Raw genomic sequence first — 26,075 nt, forward strand, 5'->3', positions numbered from 1 at the left:
TAAAACAAAGGTGGCTTATTTTTTATTACTGTTGAAAGGCATACATTACAGTGCAAACCATTCTTTGGCGAACATACAATACAATTTCAAATGTCAAGGGACAGTGTCGGTAAGGCGTGTTCAGTCTCGCAAGCAGTGCATTCCATTGACACTTGGGAATGATTGAAGAGGGGAAAAGGGCAAGTAAGTGTGGAGACAACTAAAGCGCATTTCCCCAGGTATCAGACCTACCTCACAGTGCTATGACACCCAAGCTTAGGGCTGGGGTCAAATTGCATTTTGCCTTTCATGAGCTCAGGACATGCCTTCACGTGAAGGATTTTCATGAGTACACGACATTCGGGAAGGAGTACACAAATCTGAGGAAGGAACACACTAAGATGGCGCAGGGAAGGAGAAAACTTTTAACTCAAGAGTTTGCGTGTTAAACTTTCAAAACCCACCCTGAATGGAAAATTCCAAACCGTGTGACAGATGCTTGCTCAGGACATTACCGCATAAAGAAAATAAAGGAAAGGAACGCGGACTGCTTGTCACAAAAAAGGAAAAAAATCTGATATACATGACATAAGTGAGCCAGTGCTTTGAATTGCATGAATGTGTCAAGTCGTAAGTGAAAGGACTTTGTAGGAAAGACGTTTTGATCGTCTGTACCCTAACGTTGGGCGCCCTCTCGCCGAGATGACTTTCCCATATGGCTTCCATTACAGCGGAATGAGGGTCAGAGGGTTAGAGAAACCTGCGCCCTGCAGCGTGCTCAGCTAAATGACATAACGCCTTTCTGAACAATGTTTTGGCAATTAGACGGAAAATGTCCCTGCTAAAGAGGCGTTGGGATACTCCTCAAATAATAACATAACATCAAACATTTCATGTCAATTTGGGCCAAAGTATGTGGATGTTTGACAACAGAATGTGTGTAATCCAGTGCTGCAGGTCCATGGCAGGCAAAAAAAAAGTCAACAGTAATCATTGCAGTCCTTCCATTGTGTGGAATATGATGAAAAAATATTGTGGTTCCAGATAAGACGGCACCATAAGTGAAACCTTACCTCTCATATGCTTTCACTGATACAGACTAGATCAGGGATGTCAAACTTAGTTTGCTTGGTGGGCCACATTTATGCCAATTAGATCTCAAAAATTGTATTTCACTGGCCGTCATTGACAGCGCTAGAGACGCCTTCCATTTTGGCTCGAATGAACGTTTTCCTTGCCGCCAATGGCACTGAAAAATGAGCATTCACAACCAGTTTAAGTGAATAGGACAGATATCATCATTAATAGCATAGCAGACAATTGCAGACATTTTGCATCACTTCCTCGTCATTTCAAAGTACTTACTGGTTGGTCACTTCCTGTAAATTTGGATCATTTTCTATTCATTTTTGGGAGGAATTTCCGGGCTGATTCCTGTTCATTGGTAGCATTTCCAGGTGGCTTCCTGTTGGTTTTGGGGCATTTCAAGGTTCCTTGTTCAATCATTGGCTGCCATTGACAGCAAAACAACCCCATGACCGACTAGTCGGCCGCTTCTGGCTCGCGGACCGTATGTTTGACACCCTTGTTCTAGAGGTTTACTCACGTTTGGTTTTGCAGATTTGAGGACAATACTGGGGCAGACATGATGTCACAACATGGCCGAGACATTCGGGAGCAGGAATCAGTAGACATTTTTTTTTGCATTAAAATTTTCATAGGGCTTCACATTATGCTCATTTGGATTAAAAAATAAGAAACACTTTGATATAACGTGACATAAAAGCACCGTAGATTAAAAACAATGATCTAACTATTTATAAAAAAAACACGCTTTTACTTTGTATGAAATGGTGATTTAGAGTAAAAAAAAGGCAGCTATCAAGTGGATATACATAGGTCAATTTGCATACAAAAGAGACAATACTTTGAAGGTATTTAGTGATTAATTCATAATAGCACCAGTTTTCGGCATCTCTAACCTGAGAAAAAGACTGGCCGGCCTCCTATCAATTCTACTTCCCTTTCCTGGCCCTGTGATTTGATGGCAAGGAGGAGGGGCGCACCCAGAGACTAAATTGGGGCACTGCCGAGGCCACCGGGAGCAGAGATGAATCCGTTTAGTCCCAGAGGAAGCAACCATCCAAAAATAACAAAACACGACCCTCTCCCCTGATCAGAAAAAGAACAAAAACAAATGAGGCTATTGGGCAAATGAAGGCGACTGGTGGCCACAGACACAATGAGACATTTGAGTCTCCTCCACTCAGTGGAAGTCAGACACTGGAGTGCGATTGGCGGGAGGTCCTGAGGATTACTCATGGCTGCGCTCTGCTTTTTGCCACTTGGCTAAATCCAGGCATACGGGGCAGCAGGCGCCTTTTAGCTTGACTGGCTGTCTGCACGGGGCCGGCAGACAGGATTCTACAAAACAGGTGACTCTGGTGTTCTGCGGGAACAAAGAAAGGGCAAATGGCTCGGTTACTTGATTAGATTAGAGGGGATTGAAAAATTCCCTGTGGGTACGGTTGGGAACTCCAGCCGGTAGCCCAACAATGGGGCGACAGACCCAACTGGGACAAAGTATCCGTACTCATTTAGGGGTTTGCGCTGCATACGTGGAACCTACTTTGCATTGACATTGAGTGCACGGGTCCTGCTGCCATTGCTCTCCATCTGTCCGCTCAAGCCCGTTACTGTCAGTGCAGTCAGTTTTGCTCAGACGACCCTCCAGTCGTTTTATCTGAAAGGGAAAAAAGGCAAACTTTTTTGTCTAATGGCAAAATTGTATATTCCGTATTGTCCGGACTGTAAGGAACACCCTTTTCATTGTTTGGCTGGGCCTGGGACTAATACTCTAGTGCGATTTATGTTTTTATTTTTTATTTTTCACTCTGACCACCAAGATCCCGTTATTTTGTTTTAGTGTAGTTTAGATTAGATAATTTTATTCATCCCGTATTCGGGAAATTTCACTGTCACTGTAGCAAGAGGGTGAGAATACAGACACAGGAAAATAAATTTTTGACATAAATAAATAGGTAATAAATAAGTTAATAAATAAATAAGCGTGTTGCTGAAATATATATACATACATACACATATATACATATATATAATGTTGTTATGTTAATAGATGCCTATTGACCCTATTGTTCTGTTTTATTATTCTTACTTCAACAAATGTTTGTTCTTGATTTCCGATCAAATAAAAGAAAATTGTTTATATCTTTATATTTTTTCTTCTATTTATTCTTTGGGCAGTGCGACTTATAGTCTAAAAATACAATACTATACAATATATGGATTGATGCTATGACTAATATATGTTTAGACAAGCTCTCCTTTAATGTGTCAAAGTTGTTCATTTAAGAATTGTCAGATCAATTTACTTTGATATAACCTTTTAATACCTATGGGAAAAAAGTGTGTTTATTTGATCATCACACCATAGTACAAAAGAGGCAATAAGTGTGTTGCATAAAGCTAAAGTACTATTACTGTAACTAGTACACTGTACATAGTGTATAGCTTTCCAATATCTAATGGTCAAATTGTGCAAAAATGAAGGAATTTACCTGTTTGCGTAAGCCCGTGATCGTCTTCTGCATATCATGAACAAAGTCCTGGAAATCGCTAACTGGGGGATCAGTGCTCTTTGTGGAGGTGGCAGTAACATTGACTAAGCTTATTTTAGCTCCTTCAGTGGCACTGTACAAAAAAACACACCACATGAAAAAAAACATTTAACATCCTATACACATCGAGAATCAATTTCTTTTTGCAACAAAAGCTCTACAATGGCGTGTCACCTGTTGATGCTGTCATCCGGTTTGCTGTCTCTGTAACTGTGATCAGCTGACCTACGCCCTCTAAAGTGGTAGGACAGCGCGTTGAACTGACCCTTGGTTCTGCAGTCTGTTCGTTTCAAAAAAAACAACGACAATAAGTTTCACTTTGGTCTCACAGCAGCGTAGCTTAAAAAGTCACCGTTAAATTCCATTGTTGGGAAAGCTATGTCAAAAAAATGCATATTCTTTAACATCATATCAGCATTTTAAAATCAGGTCCCACCTACAAAGGTACAATTTATAGTAAGGGGGAAAATATTTGCATCCCTACTTGTTTGCACCACATTAAATTAGTGTCTACAGTTTTTATGGTTGTTGCAGCAGTTAAACGGTGTACTTCTGTAAAGGGTTATGAGTGAAAGTAGAGAGTAGAAGTGATTTTTATACCTTCACAGCAGTCCTGCCACATGCGCAGGTCAACCTGCGGGATACTGTCACAGCCGCTGTAGCCGTGCGGCGCCTCCGCCACCCTAAAGACGTCGTGCTGCACACGTGTGATGTTATCTCCGTTGTCGCAGACCACCCGAGACAGCGAGGCCTGCTTCAGCTGAGTCAGCTGTGCAGGTGTGAACACTCCTGGGTTTTCATACCAGAACCTGGACACGAAAGAAATACTACACTTATGGACCGTTCACTACAGATGGCATTTTTTTAAATTTTCGATCGGGATGATTTGGCCACGTGATCGGAAATCGGACCTGACTGTAATTTTCACAGGATCATAATGAATATGTTTTTTTCTCTATTCATTTTTAAGGACTACAAAGCAATGAAATGATCAAAATATACCATGGATATGGTCAAAAAAAAAAATAACCTCCCAAAAAGTTTGTATTGTAAGATTTTGCTTACTGTTTTAATGGTATTTATTATATTTTTATTTTTGACTCAACCAATCCTTTATGAACGGGAGGGCTGACAGCAATCGACTGATTCCCCAGTTAAAATTACAGTAATCCCTCGATCACGAATTCACTACTTTGTGTGTTTTTTTTGTTATTAATTATTATTATTTTAAACTTCAGTGCTGAGTCCAAGTAGCAAGAGTGGCTTCCGCTTAAGAGTTTCAGCGTGGATTTTCACGTTTTTTTTAACTTAAAAAAACATTTCTTTCTTTTTTTTTTTTTAATTGGTCTGACCCTACTTTGCGATTTTTCGATTATCGCACCCATGTTTGGTCTACATTAACCGCGATATTTGAGGGATTACCGTAGTCAACCGTAGTACGTCACAGGTAAAAAGTAGAAAAATACAGGTCGTATGAAAAGAGTCTAACTGGTCAACCGTTACAAAATTTTACATCTTTGAGCTCTCTCTTGTCTAACAATGTTTCAATGGGCATTTTCCCTAATAATTTCAATTGATGTACAATTTGTAGTCTGTAAAAAACAGTGGACTTATCAGTACCTGTCTCCATCCCGCAGTCGTTTAAACTGAGATGCCAGCAGACACATGAGGGTTGGGCCGAGCCTACTGCCAGGGACTAGGTCTTCTACCATTAGGGCGGGGAACAAGTCGATGTTCAGAGGAGTTCCATAAAGCCTACCACACAGTACATACGGTATTGTTTGTGTGACTTAAATCCAGAAAGTTTGTTTGAATTCACCTCTGCAGCTTCTCTCTGACGGTGGAGTCCTTAATCTCGTTCCTCAAATCCTCAAATGTCTGAGCCAAAGTCAGGTTACAATAGGTCCTGTAATCGTTATAAGGCGGTATGCCATGATCCCTTCCTCTCTGTATGTTCATGGCCGCCAGGTCCAAGGCCACAGCGTGGGCCATCGAAAACAACTTTTCAGTCAGCTCAGTATTGAGCAGCTGCGAGGAGACCCGCATTTTACCCGCCATGCCAAAGAGCCCGCGGAGCAAGGGGTCAATGCCACCCTCGTTCACGATGCGAAAGGGCGAGAAGAAGGCCTGATGCAGGGAGACGTGACCCTGGGAGATAGGCCGGAAGTCCTCATCTAACCTGTAGAGTATCGGGTTAATGAGGGTGTGTCCGAAGCGGAACGCCGCAGTGGCGAAAGCATTGAGGATGCCCGCGTTAATATTGGGGTCATAACCTGTGTACGGCCCCATCATCTTCATGCCAGCCTCTCCTAGGATCTACCAGACAGGAAGAGTCAGGATTGGGAAGCGGAGACGTTTCAGAGAACGTAAGACGGGTATGGCGTTCGATTGCTGCCGCAACTCCAAAATGTCAAAATACCGCGTAATACGAAATGGCCCAAACGTAAAACGCGTTGGAAGCGTACGCTTGCGATAGGCGCTTCACTTGCGGTTGCGGCGATAGGCGCTTCACTTGCGGTTGCGGCGATAGGCGCTTCACTTGCGGTTGCGGCGATAAACACCCAATCAGAATTTGCCCCGCATCCCGACTTCTGATTGGCTTAGAATATTGGCAGACATGAAGTGAATCGCCAGTCAAGTGCGCCTTGCAAGCGTACCTCTCCAACACATTCTACACTCGCGGTATTTCAAATGACGCTTATGGAACACATTTTAACCTTGTGGTTTTTCACATGACGCTTGTGGTTTTTCACATGACGCTTGTGGTTTTCCACATGACGCTTATGGAATTGCGACAGCAATCTAAAAGCCACTGACAGGATCTTCTTCACCTTACCTTTGGCAACCAGTGACTGTACGTGATGTGTTGCATTTGGGCTCCCACTATCTTTCTGGCCTCGTGGTAGATTGTGTCCCCGTCCCAATGGGGGTTGAGTCTGAGTAACTCTGTGGCGACCCGGTTGTGTTCCCTGAACCAGACGGTGTGCATGGCGGTGAGCGCCAGCTGTTCATTGGCACGGTGGTCCCCGGCCAAGAAGCAGGGAATGGGACTTTGATTTTCATCCTTCATACACTCGGTGCGAGGTCCCGTGGCAAAAGGCAGCAGGGGCTTCCCGGTCCGCTGGATAATCCCCTGCCGGAGCAAACCTCGCTGGCTGGCCAGGTCGCGGATCTCCTCGGATTCGTGACGCGAGCTACCGTAGACGTTGGAGGCGTCGAGATAAGCGGTGAGCTGGTTCATTTGCTCTCTCGGGTACACGCTGTTCATGAGCAGGGAGGTCATGCCGCTTCCACACACCGGACTGGAGCGGGCGAAGAACATGCAGCGGGCACCGCTTCTCAGCTGCCGCGGATCGTTGGCGGGGAAGAGGATGGGGAAACACGGCGGGTCGTTGGTGCAGGCCTGCACGCACAGCTGTCCGTCAGAGAAGCGCGACTGGCTGAGGGCCGCCACCGTCGCGTCCATGTCGTGATCCAGAAACTGACCCCACTGCATCAGCATGTGAGTGTATTGATCGTCCGGGGTGATCGACTCCGTTCCCATCATGGCGGTGGACACCGACCTCGGCAGGGGCAGCCTGTAGTTGTTTTGCGGCTGCCCCGTGGCTCCTCTCGGAAGATTAAAGCCGTTATCGTAGACCGATCTCAAGAGCCGTTCGAAGGGGACGTGCGAGGCGCCCCACATGGCGTGCTGCAGGTTGTTACAAGTGCCATCGTGGGTGCGGTACTTTTGGTGGAAGCAGATGTCGGAACAATTGTTGATGCGGCGGTGGGCCGTGCATCCCGACAGGTTGCCGATCAGGTCCAGAAGGTGCGGGGACACCAGGTCGTTGTAACGAAACTCTGTAGGAGGATAAAACAAATAGAAATCTGAACCAGACTGAACAGTAAAAAACGGATCCGTTGTGAGAATATTTTCGTCCGATTTGGATTCGGCGCACATTTACTAATGAAAGCCTCACCCGTGCCGCTGGTGTCAAACATGAGACCCTGGTTGACATGGCTCTGAATGAGAAGCAGAGTCTGCTCAAAAATCTCGCCGGCACGAGCCTGCTCCACTGTGTAAGGGTCACGTGGGTAACGGAAAAGGGCAAGAAGCTCTCCTGGGGTACGAGGCTGACTAGAGGGATAGGGAGGTATGGAAGGGCAAAGACAAATGAGAGAATGAGGACAAATGTTAGCAACCATTTCTATCGGACAGTTTTCTTCCTCTATTTGGCCAGAAGATGACCAAGGAAATGTAAGTTTCGACACTGAGAAGCACTACAGAGGCTCCCGCCGGGTAAGAAATGACTGAAGTTCGCATATCAGTTCCAGAGTGGGAAATAGGGTGTGGCTACAGTAAGTGTGAACATACATAGCTGTTCAACCGAGGCCCCCCTGAGAACCATATGGGAGCAAACAAAATTCTTCTCACTTGGTAAACACGGTGATGTCATAGTATGGCTTGGATCCAAATCCAAAATGAATACCTCATTTGACATGTCAAGCAATCACACATCTGGCACTCACACGTACAGTATGTACTGAACACTTTTTATTGGACATCTGGTGATGTAACCATACATTTATAACGGTGCATATCTTAAGAACCTAACAGTAGTGAATTACAGCCTTGATGTGACAAGGCTCATTCGGTTAATTGGAACTTTGATGGACTTTAACGTAATAAGAAGTCTGTAGCATAGAATACTACTAGTGATTTTGAGGATGTTAGTCGTTTAAAGACATGTCCCAAAAACTCAGTTATTTGAATGCGGTCCACAAAACAATGGATTTTTGGTTAGTTTGTTATTGTAGAAAGAGTACACAGTGCAAAATATAACAACAGTCATTTCTTCTGGAGCTTTTTCAGTGGTTGAGGTCAATAAAGTACATGTTGTATTAGTCTTTCACATCTTACCCATCAAAGAGACGTCTCCTTGTAGACTCAATAGCGCTGTCAACATTACGGATGGCCTGCTCTAAGGAAGTGGTCACAAAGGTGTCTCCCTGTCTGCTCACTGCTGGAACTGTTGTTGCAGGACAAAAGCAGGTTGGTGTTAATCAATGCAACAAGGTCAATATTACAAATCATCTTAAAAGCACATCATCCAGACCCTGATTACATTGATATATCTCCAGCTTGACATTTAGAGGGTCTTTCAGAAAGATTGAATTGCAACCAGTGTTTTTATGGCTTTCGTCACACTTGGTCATCTCACTTTATGGACGCTACAGTAACATGACGGCAATAAGCTGTCTGGAGTAGAATTTGTCACAGCATTGAAAACTATATTTTTTAGTCAATATTGTTATTAAGTGTAGTAGGTGAATGCAAAAAAAGCATTGACATTGACTTTAGACTGTGATCACGGAAAATAATATGGAGAAAAGAAAGAGAACCTGTGTCCTTTTACCTGTGACAGTTAGCACCATGCGCACAACCTCATAGCCAATGGCATTGCGGGCGACACACTCGTAGCGACCCCCGTCAGCCGTGCCCACGTCCTTTACCTCTAAATAGCCATCAGGGCTGATGTGGAATTTACCACTTTCAGTCACCTGTAAGCCATCCTGAGGAGAGATGAAAGTCGGGGAGGTCAGAAACAGGGCAAAGGCAGGATCTCACCAACTGGCATAACGAATATAGTTTTTAAATGTCAAATTGGTATATATGGACCATAAGTCGCACCTTTTCATAGTTTGGCTGGACCTATATGCTCATGTGCGACTTACATACTATGTCTTTTATTTTTTTTCTTCTCTCCGACTACCAACAACTTGTTATGTTGTGTTTTTTAAGGCTATGGTTATTAAAAAACTGTTATTTTGTTGTTTATTCCCAATTTTACTAATGCTTTAATGTCTGAACAAGACAGTGATTTTGCCTTTTGCAACATCTAACCTTGTTCCAGGTAAGGACAGGTTGTGGATGACCCTGAGCGCTGCAGGGAATCTGGACGTCCTGACCAGACTCCACCGTCGTGTCACTTGGAGCGTTTGTGAAAAAAGGCGTTACTGAATGAGGTAGAAAACACAAACACGAGTGCACGTGTTAATGATTAGAAGTCCATTACAGCAGAGTTAAAGTGCAATTTGAAATCCATTATTGCAGATAAAAACCTCACAGTATCATACCTGTCAACCTCTGCCGATAACTGCCCTTATAAATGATTATGATTATGATAAATGATTATTCCCCTTACAACCCCCCAAAAAACCTTACAAACACCGTACAAGTCGTACGGTGTTTGTAAGGTTTTTTTGGGGTTTGTAAGGGGAATCATAATCATTTATAAGGGCAGTTATCGGCAGAGGTTGACAGGTATGCAGTATGCTGTACTGTTTATGCTCAGATCAGAAAATACACCAAGCATAATTTCTGTATAAATGATAGAAATCTAGTGCAAACAATTTAGAAATGTGACATCCATTTGTGCACCAGAATTTTCCCCTTAAAAAACATCCCGTTTCAAACTACCCGCTAAAAATAAGCTGTTTAATTGTTTTATTTGGTATTTATAACTAAATGGGATAGAAACTGCTGTGTGAACTACATCACTACACAAACCTTAAGAAAAATGGACATATGGTTGTATCCAAGAGAATATTTGAATAAAACAGCTGTTTTGCATTGATGTATTGAGTTGCTGACCAAACTTTGGGTTCCCTCTGGACGAACGACATGCACACAAATGAGGTCTGGAGGATTGTTAAAGAATGAGTCATTATGTTGTACTGTCTCAGAGTGGAGATGACACCCTGAAAGCTGAGGTGTTTAGTTGGGAGTTTGCATTTGCTTGCAACCCCGCACACACTGCATTCAAATTCTTGGAGGGTTCCCATTGGGCTCCAAGAAGCAATAATATAATAAATGCCTCTAAAAAGTCACTTCCTGTTAAGTCCTGCTTTTACTTTTTAAGTGTCAGAATTTAGTGCAAAAATGATGTCTACACATCCACATTACTTTGTCCTTTCACAGAATTTTACAAGTGGAACCATTTAAAAAACCTATACTTTAAGCCATGTTAAGAGCCATTACAACTTAAGAAAAAACTATGGAGTCATGTCAAGATTATAGACTGACAAGCTTCCCTATTTCATAGGGTACCATGCCTGTAATTTCAGCAACTACCCCGCCCCCACACACGACAACATACATATGCGAACCCACAAGACAACCCAAACGTACACAATTTCAACGTAAAACAGAGAACACCAGAATTATTTACTATAATTGGATTTTTTCTAATATCTTATATACTTTCAAAATTGAAACACAAGTAGTGCTGGAAGGGATCCGAAGTTTAATGCAGTTCCACAACACATTTTTTCTTCACTCTTTTTGGTCTAACATGAAGTGTTTAATAGCCTCTGTAAAAATAACAAGGCTAATATAGTGCAGTTGTAAATTCAATGACGTCATCTCACATTAGCAAAACATTGAAGCAATTTAGAATCTTTACTCTGAGGCTCACCTCTCTGTTGGATGTTGAGCTGTACGGTGACGCGGATGGTTCCTACTGGGTTGGCGGCCTGGCACTCGTACTGGCCCTCATCTTGGACCTCAGCCCGAGTGATTCGGAGAGTGCCAGAAGAGGAGACTGAGTATCGGCGGTCTGTAGGTAATGGGTTGCCCCCTCGAGTCCAATCGATAACCGGTTGGGGGTAACCTGTGGCCTCACATTGGAAATCCACAGCGTGGCCTTCCAGGATTGACTGATCCTGTGGCGTGACCGTAAACTGGGGTGTTGCTGGGGGACCGAGATAAACGTAAATGTATGAGAGATGAAAAAAAATATGGACAATGAACAATGTGATTTGTAGGCTAGCTTTAAGAGATATCGTAGCAGGATAAGACTCTTGTAGGATGAAATCTCATTGGTCTTTGAAGATAATTGTCAAAGATCCATATCAAAGATTGGAATCATTATGGCAGATGATCTTTTTCCCTTACACAGCCTTTTGCATCCTTTTATCAGGTTTACTTTGAAAGGGTACAGAATGTTCTATTTGAGTTATTTTAGTTGCTATTTTTGGATTTTCTCTGCCAGCAGCAAATTTTGAGTTGAATTGAAGCATTTCACTTAATGTTTTTGTTTCACTGCTATTAATAATAACGCCAAATTCGTATGATTTCAGAGTTTGCACGGTTGTGTCGGGGACTTTTTCTACTCGTGTGTGCCAAACCTGAGCTTGCCTTAAAAAAACTTGAGTTAAAAATGATGTTTTTTTTTTGAAAAAATAAAATGTGAAGTGGAAAAAAACCAAAAAAACCCACAAAAGTTCCACATACGTTCGTTCACCTTTAACCAGCGGCTATTAATACCTCATTATTACTAACTTTACTCATTGCATCATGGGGGTTCCGAAAATTCTGACAATATTGTATGAGTATATTTAGGCATAATTGGATTCAGCCATAGCAGCTGTTTAATTAAAATACTGGAATACTATTTCGATTGTAAAAGTGCCAACAAACAACATTGAAGGTATTCACAAGGTTTTGGTGTTTGTCGGCGGTCGCTACGGGAGAGATTGTTAACCTACCTTGGACAATGATATAAGCTGCTGCTTGAATCGTATCCACATTATTGGAGGCGAAACAGGTGTACTGCCCCCCGTCAGCCTGGTCCACATTTTGAATATAAAGCCCTCCAGAGGGAGTGGTGTTAATGCGAGCGTCGTTGGGCAGAGGCGTCAGGTCGGCCTTGGTCCAAGAGATTCGGGGTTGAGGCTGGCCTGTGGCACTGCACTCCAAAGTCACACTCTCACCCACCAGAACCTCAGTGTTTTGGGGCTGGATGACAAAACTTGGTCTTGCTGGATAGGTAGGAAGAGACAGATAGTATTTAGAGGAGGGGTATAAAAATATATAAAAATGGTAATAAGTTGTGATACAGCTGGTTATTGATATGCTCTCTAGAAGAATTTGCTCCCGGTTTTGGCGGTATTTAGAGGTCACTTCCTGTCATTATAAGGCAATTACAGGTCATGCTGAGTTGATTTAGAGTCCCTCACTATTCCTTTAGGGACATTCCTGGGTCACTTCCCGTTCAGTGGACCAAAACCAACAACAAGTGATCTGTATAGCCCCAGACCAACAAGAAGGCAACCCAGAATTGCCCCAAAATCAACAGGAAGAGACTGAAAATGAACAAGAAATTACAAAAATAACATGAACGCACTGGCAGCCATTGATGGCCATAGACATCCAATCCATTTGGAGGGATGAAAACCCTGTCAGTCCCAAAGGATTGGGTGTCTACATGTGATAAACCTATTGAAATTCACAGCAAAACGATGAAAATTGCTTTTTCGTTAAACCCCTCTCCAATATGGCTAAGGCAATTTCCCATCTGGACTACAGATTGCTGTCCTTGTCCATACTAGGTCAGTGATGACCGAGCAAAAATGTACAAAGGGGCAAGCTAGGAATTTACAATCACAAAAAGACAGGAAATGTAGCACATGTTAACAGGGCAATTTGTCACCCATGAAATTATTCCGACAATTGCTAGTTGACTTGTATGTGAGGACTGTTTCATCTGATTGTTGGCTGACAATACCTTTATGGGGGATTTTTTTTCCTTCTCTTGCAGTGCTTATCTCTCAATTTAGTGGAAAAGCAGAGTTATTTGACCTGCTGAAATGTGGCGGTAACCTTAGCTTTTCACACTGCGTAGGAAACTTGCAGATTACTTTGCAGGATGAGATAATTCGCAAGGCCTGTCTTGATTTGGTTGTGATATCATTGATCGCTTATCAATTTAAAAACAAACATTTGATTGGCGAAGTTAGAAATAATGTGTGGGAGTTTATTTCCCTTTATTTAGGATTCAGTTATAAGCCTATATTTCAATACATCATTAATAATGCCATCATCAAAATTTAAAACCAAAATAATGTATTATTCTTAACCTATACTCCGATAATATTATAGAAATATATTATCCCAATTATGTAGCAGAATTTAAATTGTCTTTACTTACTGGTATTTGAGGCGTCTTACATACTGCCTTACAATGTTGCTGCAGCAGCTGACATTGCAAAAGCAACTTTTAGAGTTTTAGACAATATTTGCTTTTTGACTTACTGCCAATACAAACATACACACTTGTATATACTTTGTACTATAAACAGTTTACCCAACCCTGTTAGCAGTGATTATACAGTATAAAAAGAGGATAGGTGTGTGTTAGGTGCTGTAATGTCACACACATGCAGACGTCAATGATCATTTCATAGCTTGTTGAACCCCCAAAAAAAGTTTAGATCAAAATGACCTTGCATAAAAACACATATTTACGCCACTGTTATACAACTCCACAGAATAGCTTTTGCGTTCCCAACAAGGACAAAAGAAGTAACCATAACAAAACATTTTCTTCCCTTTATGACAGATACTCATTTAGTGCACCTATTTTAACATATATCTTCTCAAAATGTAGCGGCAACTCTAAATTTCCAACAAGTGCGATGAAACATTAGCGAAGGATTTATATACAATCATTATTGATAAAACGTGACTTACAAGGTGCTCCAAAATATCGCAGGGTGACCTCCGAGGTCTTGACTTCCCCAGCCACATTTTTGGCCATACACTGATAAACTCCCTGGTCGGTTTCTCTTGTGTTCTGAATCATCAGCGTCCCATCCTCCAGCAGGTTCAGGCGACTGTCATCACGCATGTTAAGAGCGTTGCTATCAGGATGGAAGAGAGAACACAAAAGCGTAACTTAAACACTGGACAATTTTCATTGCTCTGAGTTTAAGCAGGGGTGTGTGCATGCTCTTTCCGATTTAAAAGTCTTACTTGTTGCGGAGCCAGATGATCTGCGGTTTTGGGTTTCCCTCTGCCCTGCAAGTGAAGTAGACGGTGTTCCCCGATATAACATCCACGTCCTGGGGCTGCGAGGTAATCCTGGGCACCTCTGGAAAGACATAAATCAATGAACATTCGAGGAAAATTATACTAAAAGTATGAATTCAAGGCAGTATTTGTATTCCTTTATACAACAGGAACATCAAGCAATCCTCTTCCTCAAGTTATGACATGCAGTATTTTCAGAACTCAGGCATTTAACAACAATGGCCTTAAAATCCGGTTTATGAGAACTGTAAAGAAAAGTTGCATTTTATTACATGATAAGCAGCTGTTTGAACAGCTGCTTAGTTGCGGTGAATTGTTGTGCCGTTACAACAGGGCTATTATGCAACCAGAGGTGTGCAGAATGATTTCTGACAAAGTAGTTTTTATCTTAGTGCCTTCCAATGGAACCTAATGGCGAAAGCAATTGTAAATTCATCATTTGTAGAAATGAGAGGTCAATGGTGGGAAGTTGCAGTCATCCACAGTCACAGTATGTGAATATTTTGGTTCTGAATGTATCTATGAAGGTTAAATGGCATTCCTAAAGTTGTATGCACAGTTGTAGTTTCCCTTGCATACCGCAGCTGAGCTCCTCAGCTGTTAACGTGGCAACCGATCTTCCCTGCAGACGGATGGGGTAGTCGCATGTGGCAGCAGCTTGGGCGTTTCCTGATTCTGCATATTGTTTGAGAAGGTCCGCCAGCCACAGCAACTCACAGTCGCAGTTCAATGAATTAGAATCCAAGCGCCTAAACACACAAATTGCACAAACACTCAGGTTACAATCATTGTGGTAGAATTTTTCTCTTGAAGGATTATAAACTGACCAAACTGCTGAATTTGGTCGAATGAAGAAACTAATGTTAAATAAATCAGAAATAAAAATATATTTGTTTAACCCGCGTGTTGCCTTCACAGTTCGGTAGTTAGCATCAGAATAAAGTCAAGAATTATCGGTAAGGTTGGGAAATTTGTCCCTCCTGTTTCCCCAGAGAATGCCCTGTAATATTAGACATTACGAATAATAAAATCTAGCCAAAGTTTACAGAGCTTTTTGAAAGATCGACGTGGGGGTTTTCCACTTACAGTCGTTTCATGGCCTGCAGATTGGAGAAGGTTCCTGGGACCAGCTGGGTGATTCTGTTGTTGTGCAAAAACCTGAAAGAGAAGCAAACAAATTTTGGAGTCCAACTACATATTCCAGTCTGGCGGATCACTCACAGCTAACTCCCAACATTTGAAGATATTTTACGAGATTTTCCGACATAATTTAGAATAGCAGTGTTTAGAGATGACTCATAGACGTGTACCACAAAACATTTAGCCTTTTTATTCCATCAAACTGTATTTTGTAAGTATTGCTGCTCTGAGGGTGAATGTAGCTGGCAGAAATAAGACTGGGCCTTAGAACATGTGGTAATACATTCTGAAAGAAAACGTTGATAACATTTCTACATCCTCACTAAATATTTGGACTTTTCAATAGGTACAACTGTACAAGTCAATCCTTTCAGTGGCAATGAAAATGTTGTGGTTCTTTCCTCCTTTTGCAGTAAATTTAAATGGGTTTAACACTTAGTTATTATTAGTTAACTTTATGAAATCAAATTGGACAATGTTTCTTTTGCTTGTATAAATTAAGCACATAGCTCACAGCTTAAAGTTGTGGTTTTTTTCTTCCATTTCAATAGAGTTGTTTCAGTTATCAAGTTAATCCAGATTCTCAATTTCCATGTTTTAATCTCTTCCTCTTCCGCTACTTATATTTCCCACGGCTGATTTTACCAAGGAGAATATTTTTGGAAGCAGCAATATAACTGGCCTCACAATAGTTCCTGACAGCTGTTAAACAAATATACCGCAGAGTGAAAGAACACTTGCATCATCCTACATTTCTGACAAGGCAAACTGAACCTGTGGAGACTAAGTATCAGCCCCTTCTCAACTCCTACGATCACAGTTTGTATTTTCTAGCTTGTAAATAGTGGTCATCACTTCACCGCAAGCCTCAAAGTCAACTAACTCTCGTTTATCAGTTCCAGCATTGTGTTTGGCAAAGATCCTTGTCTAGGTCAAATTCAAGAGTCATTTGTGTACTTTCATGCATTGGCATACAGTGCATACACGCAACTAGTACATTAACAGAAATGACATCACTTTCTTCCCAAAAAGTCCAGCCTTTAGGCTATTATATTGCTGACTACAATGATAATTAGAAGCTATGAGCAATATTTTCCAGATGTCAACGATCAAAAGCAGACTTACAATCGCTCAAGCTTTGGTAGATGACTGAATGATTCTGGTTCCAATGAGTCTATGTTGTTGAAGTGCAGGTACCTGGAGAGGACAAAACAGTGTGCATTAGCCATCCCTCGTTGCGTCAATTGTCAATTCTAAAGCAATTGAAGTCATCAATACATCAAGTTTCTCTGAAATGTGCATGGCAAAAACAGTTAAAGGCATCATAGCGAGAGAATTGACTTGATATGATGACTTTCTCAGCAGCACAAATATCATGCTACAAGCAGGGGGGTCAGGACCACGTAAATGCAAATCTGTCATCCAGGTTTAAAAACTGGGTACTCATGCAAAAGGGTCAATGGCGATCAAAGGGGAACGCAGGGAGGGGTAGGTGCACATTCGGTTGTGGGGGATTGGAGGGGACGGAGAAATAGCTGCAATGCTATCTATCATAACAATTGCGAAAGGCCTGGATAGTCATGCCATGAAATAATTCATGACCATGTAAAGCTTTCCTCATGGCATTTTGGTAGCAGAAACAAAGAGTTAGCAGGGGAGGGGAGCAAGGGCGGGAAGCACAACGGAAAGGTTGGTCACTTACAGTTGCTCAAGTGAGACAAGCCCCTTAAATGCTTGTCTGTCAATTGACTGGATTTCATTCTTGTACAAATAGCTGAAAGAGAAGATAACCAGTCAATTGGTAATTCACTCATACGTCTGGATCGTCTAGAGAATAGCTGTACCTGCAACCTGGCAGGAGCAGCACAGACTCACCAACCAAGGAATGGTTCTGGTCAGTCATAATAAGACGCCTAGAATCTTTTCTAAAGTCTACAGGGCTCCTTCCAAAATAAGTTAGTCTGAACTCAAATGGTTTGGTGTATTCCAGGGTTCTGAAACTTTTGCATGCCACTACGTATATAAACAATGCACATTAACATTTCCACACCCTTTGTATACCCAGACTGATTCTTGCAATTGTAGTATTTTCTGGCAAGTCTAGAGATTTTTATTCATCCATCTATTTTCAGGACTAAATTGTCATTATTTGAGCAGCACTTGATATTTCTTAAAGTTATATGAGTTAAAGCTACTGTCCAGGGAATGCAGGAAACATATCATTCTTAATATACATAATTGTATCAGTATTTTTTAAGTGTGTTGGGGTCTTAAGGGAATCTCTTTGCAGCTCAATGACCCACCGACATGCCAGTGCTTGTTTGGTCCCACCACCCACTATTGTCCCCATTCTTCACCCTTAATTAAATGCTGTAGCTATTTACAATCAACCGTTTTAATGACAGAGGTCATTTCTCTTTCAAGCAGAGTTTACTTAAAACCTGCAACTGTACCAAGAAACCACTGTGATTAGCTGTCTTAGTCTTTCCACAGCTGCCTAAAGTTCATGCTTAGGTCTGTGACCGAAGAATATTACTGTATCTTTCTATCATTATTGATAGGCCTCTGTGCCATTGGTGAGTGACTAGAAATACTCTCTAAAAAGTATGATGTATCAAACCATCAGAAAAATGTGGAGACAGTAAATGTGCAGTGATTCATGAAATACAACCCAAATCCACTGAAGTTGGGACATGGTCTTAAACAACCAAGAATACAATGAACATTAAATACTATGTACGGCTAGAGTAGAGATTGAACATGAGTTGCAAATCATTAGTATTTAATGTCCCAACTGTATTGGCATTGGGGTTGTAAATAATGCAATAGTAAAAATAGTAACCTTTAAATAGATGAGTACCTGTGAATTGCAATAGAATACAATGGAAACACTATAATTTGGTCTAATGTAAGCAAGAACTGTGCTCGCTGTGTTAGAGTATGTGAAGGGGGAGTTACAAAGGGAGAGTTTGTTTTTAATGTTTTCTCTTACTAAGCACTGTGCAGTAATTTCTTTGGACTTTGAGGGCAGTTTTTACATGTTTTCCCCCACATGACCTCAACAAATACTACATGACCTTGAGTGCAAGATCAGTACAGACATCAAGACAACTTACAGATATTTGAGGTTTTCAAGATCTTCAAAAGCTCCCCTGGGAATTCTTCGTATATGATTGTTGTTGAGGAGGCTGCAAAAATATTTCAGAAATGTCCATAAATAGACAGTACCTTGGGAAATACGATTAAACCAGAAAGTCATTACTTATTCCAGTTAGCCCAGTAAGGTTTAATAGGTTTTTAGGGAAAAACTACACTAAGAGTGCGTGCCAAATATAGACAAACTTACAGTGTGTTGAGGTTCTTTAATCGGCTGAAAGATCCTGGTTGAAAATCCTTAATTTTGTTGAATCTCAAATCCCTGAAAAGAAATAATAAAACACTGAAAACACCAACACTGATAGATTATTCATGAAGAAAGTGTTCTTGATATAGTACACACATTGACCAAGAAAGCATCATTGTTCATTTACACAAAGGCGAGCACCAGACATCTGGAGATGTTGCACAAAAATGACTGGGCGGTCATGTTATGATCAACCAGGATAACCGAGCACATTACTCATTTCACAAGAATGCCTTTGTTAAGCCAACATGAGGGTGCATTTATATAACATTTGCCCAAAAGATAATACGCACAAAGCTAGTGAAAATGGCTACAGAATTACAGCATCCTCGAGTAAAATACTTAATTTAAAAAGGATGTGTGCTGACAATAGCATGGCCTGAAATGGCAATCACTGCAGAGTCAAAAACAATCAACCTGAAAATGACAAACTAAAGTTTATGCTACTATAAAATTTGCTCTATTGTTCTGCCTCTTAAAACTGCATACAGTATAGCTAGTTAAGTTATACCATACGTGTTCTACACTTACTTTTACATTGCGTGCAATGGTGCGTCCAACCTTTTCAGATAGAGCCAACAATCAATCTCATTTGCTTTCATAGAGATCCAACATTCATTCATTGTTGGGATAACGAAGCAAACATGATCTTCGCGGAGCAATGCTGATCTACAACATTTGGTTTTAATCACTTGTGCTTTATTAAGTATATCGTAGAAACCAAAGTCCTATGTTACAGGAGAGCATTGTGAAGTAGGAAGGTCATTTAGCAGAGTCTTCACGCTTGGATTTCGCAAGATGTCATTTTTTTCACGCCTGCAAGCTACTCGCACACCAAGACGTTGGATACGCACGAAGCACTTAGTTTGCACTAGGAATACATTTGGTGTGGAAAAATAAGGCCTAAAACCTGACCAAAATCTAAACCAGGGTTGGGCAAACTATTCCACAAAGGGCCACAGTGGGTGCAGGTTTTCATTCCAACCTATTGAGGTCACCTATTCACCAATCTGGTGTCCTACAAGTGCAATCAGTGGATTGCAGTCAGGTGCTTCTTGTTTTCTGCAGAAATCTCATTGGTTCAACTGGCTGTGTTATATCGGTTGGAACAAAAACCTGCACCCACAGAATCCCTCCAGGACCGATTTGCCCATACCTGATCTAAACCAAGTAAAATAAACCAAACGTGTAAAAGACTAAATGTTCAATGCATTCACATGAACTGTGACACATTCACCAAGAACCAGGGAAACATGAAAATGAAAGCAAATCCAGCTGCATCATCAGGTCCATTAGTGCATATGATCGCATCAATCTGTCAAAGGTGGTGAGGGTCCTCTGCAGAAAAAGACAGGATTACTGCAGGGTGAACAGGAGCAGCACCCACAGGAAAACAAGGTGCCTGGTCCAAGATGCAGAGTGCATATACCGGGCATGCTGAGACAGCTGTCCCGCCTAGCAGCCTCCAGCTTTGAGGACTAAAAGGCATGCAGGGAACTAAATGCAGGCTCAAGCAGCGCCGATTTAACGCATGTCTCCAAGACCGCAAGTTGTCGTGTTTGCTGAAGAAAAGGTCAGCTAGCGATATGTTGCCTCTAACCGCATTTTAAGGCCTCACTTGTTCGAAAGAGCCGCTCATACAGCTGGAATAAACTGGAGGTTTTGCATCTGATGATTTGGATTGTGATTGCACGCACACTTTTAGGAAGTGACCAGTCTCATCCGATCATGTTGGACCAATCAAGTACATGATATGTTCCTCACTGAAGAAAAACTTGTGCGTCTGCCAACATCTGGCCAATCGACCATGACCCACAAAACTTGATTTTCCCGAAAAAGACAAATACTAAAATCAAACATCCATTGAAATCAATAGAGCCAAACTATAAGTGATGTCATATGCATGGAGTAGGTCAAGTAGGACTTGAGTAGGTTATAGATGGAATTGGCAGGGACAAGAAACATTCATAGTGTCTCGTAAATAAATGCTTTGCGGGACATTCTTCAGTCCAGATCGGGAGGGAAGCTGTGCTTCCGGGAGACAAGCTGAACAGCACACACATCAGAGCGGGGGAGGTGCTGTGCAAAAAAAGGCGGAGCTACGTAGGACCGAATGTTTCAGCAGCTCCTGCTGCCAGACCAGTGAGATTTGACGATTATTCAAACGTTGGTTCAGAAAACCACCCGGAAAGTGTTTTCAGTGAGGGAATGGCCACATGAAATGATTAAAAGCTCAAAAAGTCAATTTTGAATGCACCCACTCCTTTAAGTGATCCATCTGTTTCAAGTTACGCACAACACTGTAATACTCTGAGTGATTTGGTGTTGTGGTTCAAAAAGGGAATTGGCCTGAATGTTCTCATACTTGTGGGAGGAATCTGCATTAAAGTAGTAGTTAATATTTAGTTCAGTTGTGTAATTTAAATTTCACCTATGGATTCTACATTACAGTGTACTTACCTTTAGACTATGCTGATAAGCAGAAGCATTACAAAAGAGTTTTTTTAGTACATAAGGCAAAGGGAACCTGGATGCTGTCCAACTCTACATCTAAAGGCCATCTGTGAACATTTTTTGTGCTCAAGAAAGTGATTTAACTCAGTGACACATGCCCAATGACACAGTGACACATGTGGCAACTCTACCACAGACTGCGTGGGTCCAAGACAGCGTGACTCATTAATGGTTAAATGAGAATATTACAGAATGGAAGACACTAGGTTGCACAGTAAATACACTTCAAGAAATACAGAGGACAAATCAAATGTATTGTTGGTGGGGAAAAAACAACCAGCGACTGACATTTGGACCTTTCTCAATACAATGCACTGTAAAACTGTATAGGACAATGTCTTTTAGAGAATGTGCTCTGAAACATTCCTTTGATATTTTAGTGTCAAATGTGTCTATGGAGCCCTTTGTTATCTTGCGGTGATTCAGGTTGAAATAAAGTCGACTTGACATGTGATAGTATATTGTAAATATATAGTTTAGATACAAGGATTTGTTTGTCATTGCAGATGAGCATGTTTTTCGTTTGGGTTCACCTTGGCAATTAAACTAGATTAGATTTCTACAAAGTCCCATTTTGGGATTGCAAGATGAACCAGCAACACACTATGCGGTGTCATGGAAAATTAACGTTTTATTAAAACGAAGTGGTACATTGTAAGGAAATGTTATTATTGTTTATGGCATTATATTGACTTTAAAAACAACAAAAATCTTGGAGATGTATTTTCAGAGAGCAAACTGAAGAGACATTTGTAATAGCAATCCCTTACTTGGATGACTGCTGGAAGGAGCAGTGCATTTCTTTGAACAACTATCTTGGGGCCAATCTCAGTGCGCAAATTAGCAAAGCTTTGGGGATTTCTGGCTTTGCATTCCATAATGCTACAGAGACTGAGTGCCTGACAAAGCCTGACTGCAGCAAATCCTAAACAATGGAACTTGACTTTCCCTCCCTGACTCACTGTCACTCAGTCAGACCAGTCTACTGTTTTGGGCCAGAAAGGGACATTGAGACACTCGACTCAAGTGACAATTTAAGAAAGTTGTTACCTCTGGAAATGTTTCAAATGAATTGCATTTGCTGTAGCCATTTGTGGAATGACACTGATTAGCAACAAACATATCTAAAAAAAACGTCTATTGGAATATTATGGCCATTCATTCTTTTTCCCTACCACTTATCCTCACAAGGGCCTGGGGGCGCTGGAGCCTATCCCAGCCCACTGCGGGCAGCAGGAGATGGACAACTATTCACACTCACGCTCAAATCTAGACGCAATGTACATAGAGTCATAGAGTGTTCAACCAGCCAAGCGTGCATGTTATTGGGATGTGGGTGGAATACAGAGTACCCAGAGAAAATCCACACGAGCCCAGGGAGAACATGCAAATTCCACACAGGAAGGTTTGGGCCTGGGATTGAACCCTTGATCTCAGAACTGTGAGGCCAACGTGCAAACCACTCGGCCAATGTGCAAACCACTCGTCTATCGGGCCCTTACTAAGGCCATTTTATGTATCATGAAGTGCAAGTCTGAAATAGTGGTTCTTGATTTTTTTTCCTATTTTTTTGTATCAGAAAGTTGCAGTTATTTTAATCCTAGGTGTGGAATTGGAATATGTCAGATTGAAAATATTGCAGCTCACACAGCTGGTTAAGATTAATAACATGACCCTAAAACTTTTTTTCTTTATTGCCCAAAGACAGTCAGCTAGACAAAAATCCATCTTAATGTAACGATGTAAATATATTGATTCGCCCCCTTGTTGTGTCTGTGAAACACATATTTTCTCATGACTTAGAACGATATCAACAAACTTGACCTATTGCCCAGCGTGAGGCTTAACCAAAATAAAAAAAGAATATGGGCTTTTTGGAACTTTTTTTGAACATTATTTAGAAGATAAATGGAAAGGGTAAAAAATCCCCAAAAAATCAAGTAGGTTTGAAAATGCATTTGTATTTCAAGGTAGTATGAATATCTTTTTATATACTGAATTAATACCAATTGAAATAATAAATGTGAAGTAAAATGTTAATTAACATTGGTGCTTTTTATTTGGTTCCTTTTTCTTTTACAATTAAAAAGGGAATTTGCTTTGCTGCATCCAAACATTGCACTGAACTACCCCGGGCAATAAATAAGCAGACTTCTTTAGATATTTCCCCCTGCATAGGTTCAGCTGTGTATGGAAAATAAGACAGCTGGGTATTCGTGTCCTGACCTGATGACAGACGGAAGGAGTGGTGACGAGCGTCTACGACTTCAAAGCTCATGAGCATAAAAGCCTTGAGGGAAAAAAAACAGCGTGGACTCGCATTATATGAACCCCGCAACATATTTCGATGTCCTGTTTGAACACCTAAACAATGGTCTCATTGCTGCGGAAAAGGATGAGAGGGGTTGCGGTTTGAGGTGCGTCTGGCCGGGAGCATGAGTTCACGGCTAGGCGGTCACGGACTGGACCCTAATGTTAGAGGACAAGGCCATTTTCTTGCACGGTGGCTGCCGTGAAAGCAGCTGACTAAGATGTCTCTTTGTCCTTATGTTTCCTGGCAAGACATAAGTATTAATGGGTCATTGCAGCGACAACTAGATCCCTGTGCCAATTCCACACAAAGGCTGCAATGTATTGCAGCTTGATTGGTGGCTGAATTGCCTTCAATGTGAAAAGGGGAGCTATTCAGCTGACCTAGAGTACACAGAGTCATTAAAATGTTCAGTAGGAGTCCATTTCTTTGGGGACAGTCATTCATTCAACAAACATATACCAAGTTGATATCTTATTGAACTTCAATGTGTATTTTTGCAAGTGAAATCAAACATTTGAACGCAACCGTTCAACCAAAAGCCCCTCTTCCAGGCACCTTTTAATCTTTTTCCAGGACCATGGCAGAGTGGTGGGTTCCTGGTTGGTGTGCCTTCATCATTCACAGAGTTGTTTCTTGAATTTTTTCCGAGTGTGCGTAACATAATTTGAAGATGTGTGTTTACGTGCACCGTGAAAAGTGCCTGAACCGTTTACAGGGGCTTCCTTTTAACCATTGACGGGTTTAAATTGGACGTCTACCATTGTCAATGTCAGGCATTGAATTGTATTAATACAACAGAGGTGCTGGAGCCTATCCCAACCAACTACGCATAGCAGGCAGGGAGACCCCTTGAACGGGCTGCCAGCCAATCACAGGGGACAATGAGGCAAACAACTATTCACATTCACAGTCATAGCTAGGGACAATTTAGAGAGTTTTAGCATGCCTGTTTTGGGGATATGGGAGCAGACTGGAGTACCCAGAGAAAACCCACTTAGGGGAGAATAGGTGAACTCTACACAGGAAGGTGGGAATTTACAGGGGATTGAAACATCCGTCTCAGAACTGTCAGGTGGGCGTGCTATCCACTGTTTCACTGGTCCTAGTCTACAGTTCATAACCCAAAATGCCATGCCCATTTATGTGGATGCCATGTAAATTTTAGTCTGTTATTTCTAAATGAGCAAAAATAGCCATTTGCCCTCTCAGTTATGCTGTATAAAAAATCCAAATTCAAGCGGCTTGGGTAAACACGACTTGTGACACTGACTCTCTAAGTCTCACACTACTAGGGTCACCAGATGTGTGACCCCCAAACCCTGACCATTAAGCCCCTCCAGCCAACAGCCAAGATCACCAGCAGGTGTTAAAAACTTCTCGGGACATTCGGGGAGAACCCCCACCACCCACTACCCCCTTCAAAAATCCCTTTAAATCAGCGATGGGCAAAAGTTTTGCTTCAATTCGAAATCCAAAGATCCCGTGAAATAAGCGTTCCCACGCCGCTTCGAATGAGTTCCCGGAGCGATCCCCATCTTCTCGTGGACTCTTTTGTTGCCGTTTTAGCGAGGGGAGAAGGAAAAAAAAGGGGAGCTACTTACAGAATGGTGGTCTGCGGTGACACCGCCGGTACCGTTTCCAGATTCAGATGCATACATCGCACGGTGGTTCGAAAACATAAACAGCGACTCGGACAAGAGGAGACCGAGCCGGGTCGACTAGCCAGCAAAAGGCAAGCCGTGGCGAGGAGGTGTGCAGCCCGGAGCGCCATTGCTAGCCGTGAGCCGAGCCGAGCCGAGCCGAGTCGAGTCGAGTCGAGTCGAGCACTGCAGCGAACGCAGCACACTCAGTCTGTTAGTCAGTCAGTCACTCATTACCGTAAAGTTGACCCCCTCCCTCATACTGGGAAAAAAAAACTATGTATTTCATTCGTTTGTTCTGCGGTGTACAGAAGCACATTGCATTAAAAAAACATGTTTTTTTTCCAAATTAATTTAGTTTTTGGGTTGTTTTTTGTAATTATTTTTTGAAAACTCCGTTTTTCTGACGAATTTATTTCTGGGGTCGTTTTTTAAATTAATTTCATTCTCAATTCCGTTGTTCTGATTAATTTATTTTGAGGGTTATTTTTGTGAATATTTTTTGTCAACTTTGTTTTTTTCTGAGTAATTTATTGTGAAAGCTGTTTAAAGTTAAAGTTGAAACGTCGTATGGAGAACCAGACTATAGTCG

The 26,075-nt window shown here is 41.7% G+C and overlaps 1 protein-coding gene across 1 annotated transcript; it reads right to left on the reverse strand.

The window, feature by feature from the left end:
• pxdn (peroxidasin) lies at nucleotides 1–25,679 on the reverse strand. The gene is made up of 23 exons (XM_077621479.1): nucleotides 25,445–25,679; nucleotides 18,959–19,030; nucleotides 18,729–18,800; nucleotides 17,315–17,386; nucleotides 16,738–16,809; nucleotides 15,559–15,630; nucleotides 15,052–15,221; nucleotides 14,416–14,533; nucleotides 14,134–14,303; nucleotides 12,150–12,422; nucleotides 11,078–11,353; nucleotides 9,505–9,617; nucleotides 9,017–9,173; nucleotides 8,521–8,629; nucleotides 7,580–7,737; nucleotides 6,454–7,460; nucleotides 5,437–5,933; nucleotides 5,238–5,372; nucleotides 4,218–4,426; nucleotides 3,792–3,897; nucleotides 3,558–3,690; nucleotides 2,609–2,722; nucleotides 1–2,428 (listed from the first exon to the last, which is right to left on the reverse strand). Exons 1-23 carry the CDS (start codon nucleotides 25,612–25,614, stop codon nucleotides 2,294–2,296), a joined length of 4,410 nt encoding a protein of 1,469 aa, XP_077477605.1. The 5' UTR covers nucleotides 25,615–25,679; the 3' UTR covers nucleotides 1–2,293.
• Nucleotides 25,680–26,075: the final 396 nt, after the last annotated feature.

The sequence above is a fragment of the Stigmatopora argus genome, chromosome 15 (genome assembly GCF_051989625.1).
Source record: "Stigmatopora argus isolate UIUO_Sarg chromosome 15, RoL_Sarg_1.0, whole genome shotgun sequence".
In the NCBI taxonomy this organism is placed as follows: domain Eukaryota; kingdom Metazoa; phylum Chordata; class Actinopteri; order Syngnathiformes; family Syngnathidae; genus Stigmatopora; species Stigmatopora argus.

Coding starts and splice junctions, on each gene's coding strand:
- pxdn (XM_077621479.1), bottom strand. CDS start 25,614: ATGGCGCTCCGGGCTGCACACCTCCTCGCCACGGCTTGCCTTTTGCTG. Junction 12,423..14,133: donor GCGATATTTTGGAGCACCTT/GTAAGTCACGTT, acceptor CTACCTATCCAG/CAAGACCAAGTTTTGTCATC. Junction 4,427..5,237: donor CGACTGCGGGATGGAGACAG/GTACTGATAAGT, acceptor TTTCGTGTCCAG/GTTCTGGTATGAAAACCCAG.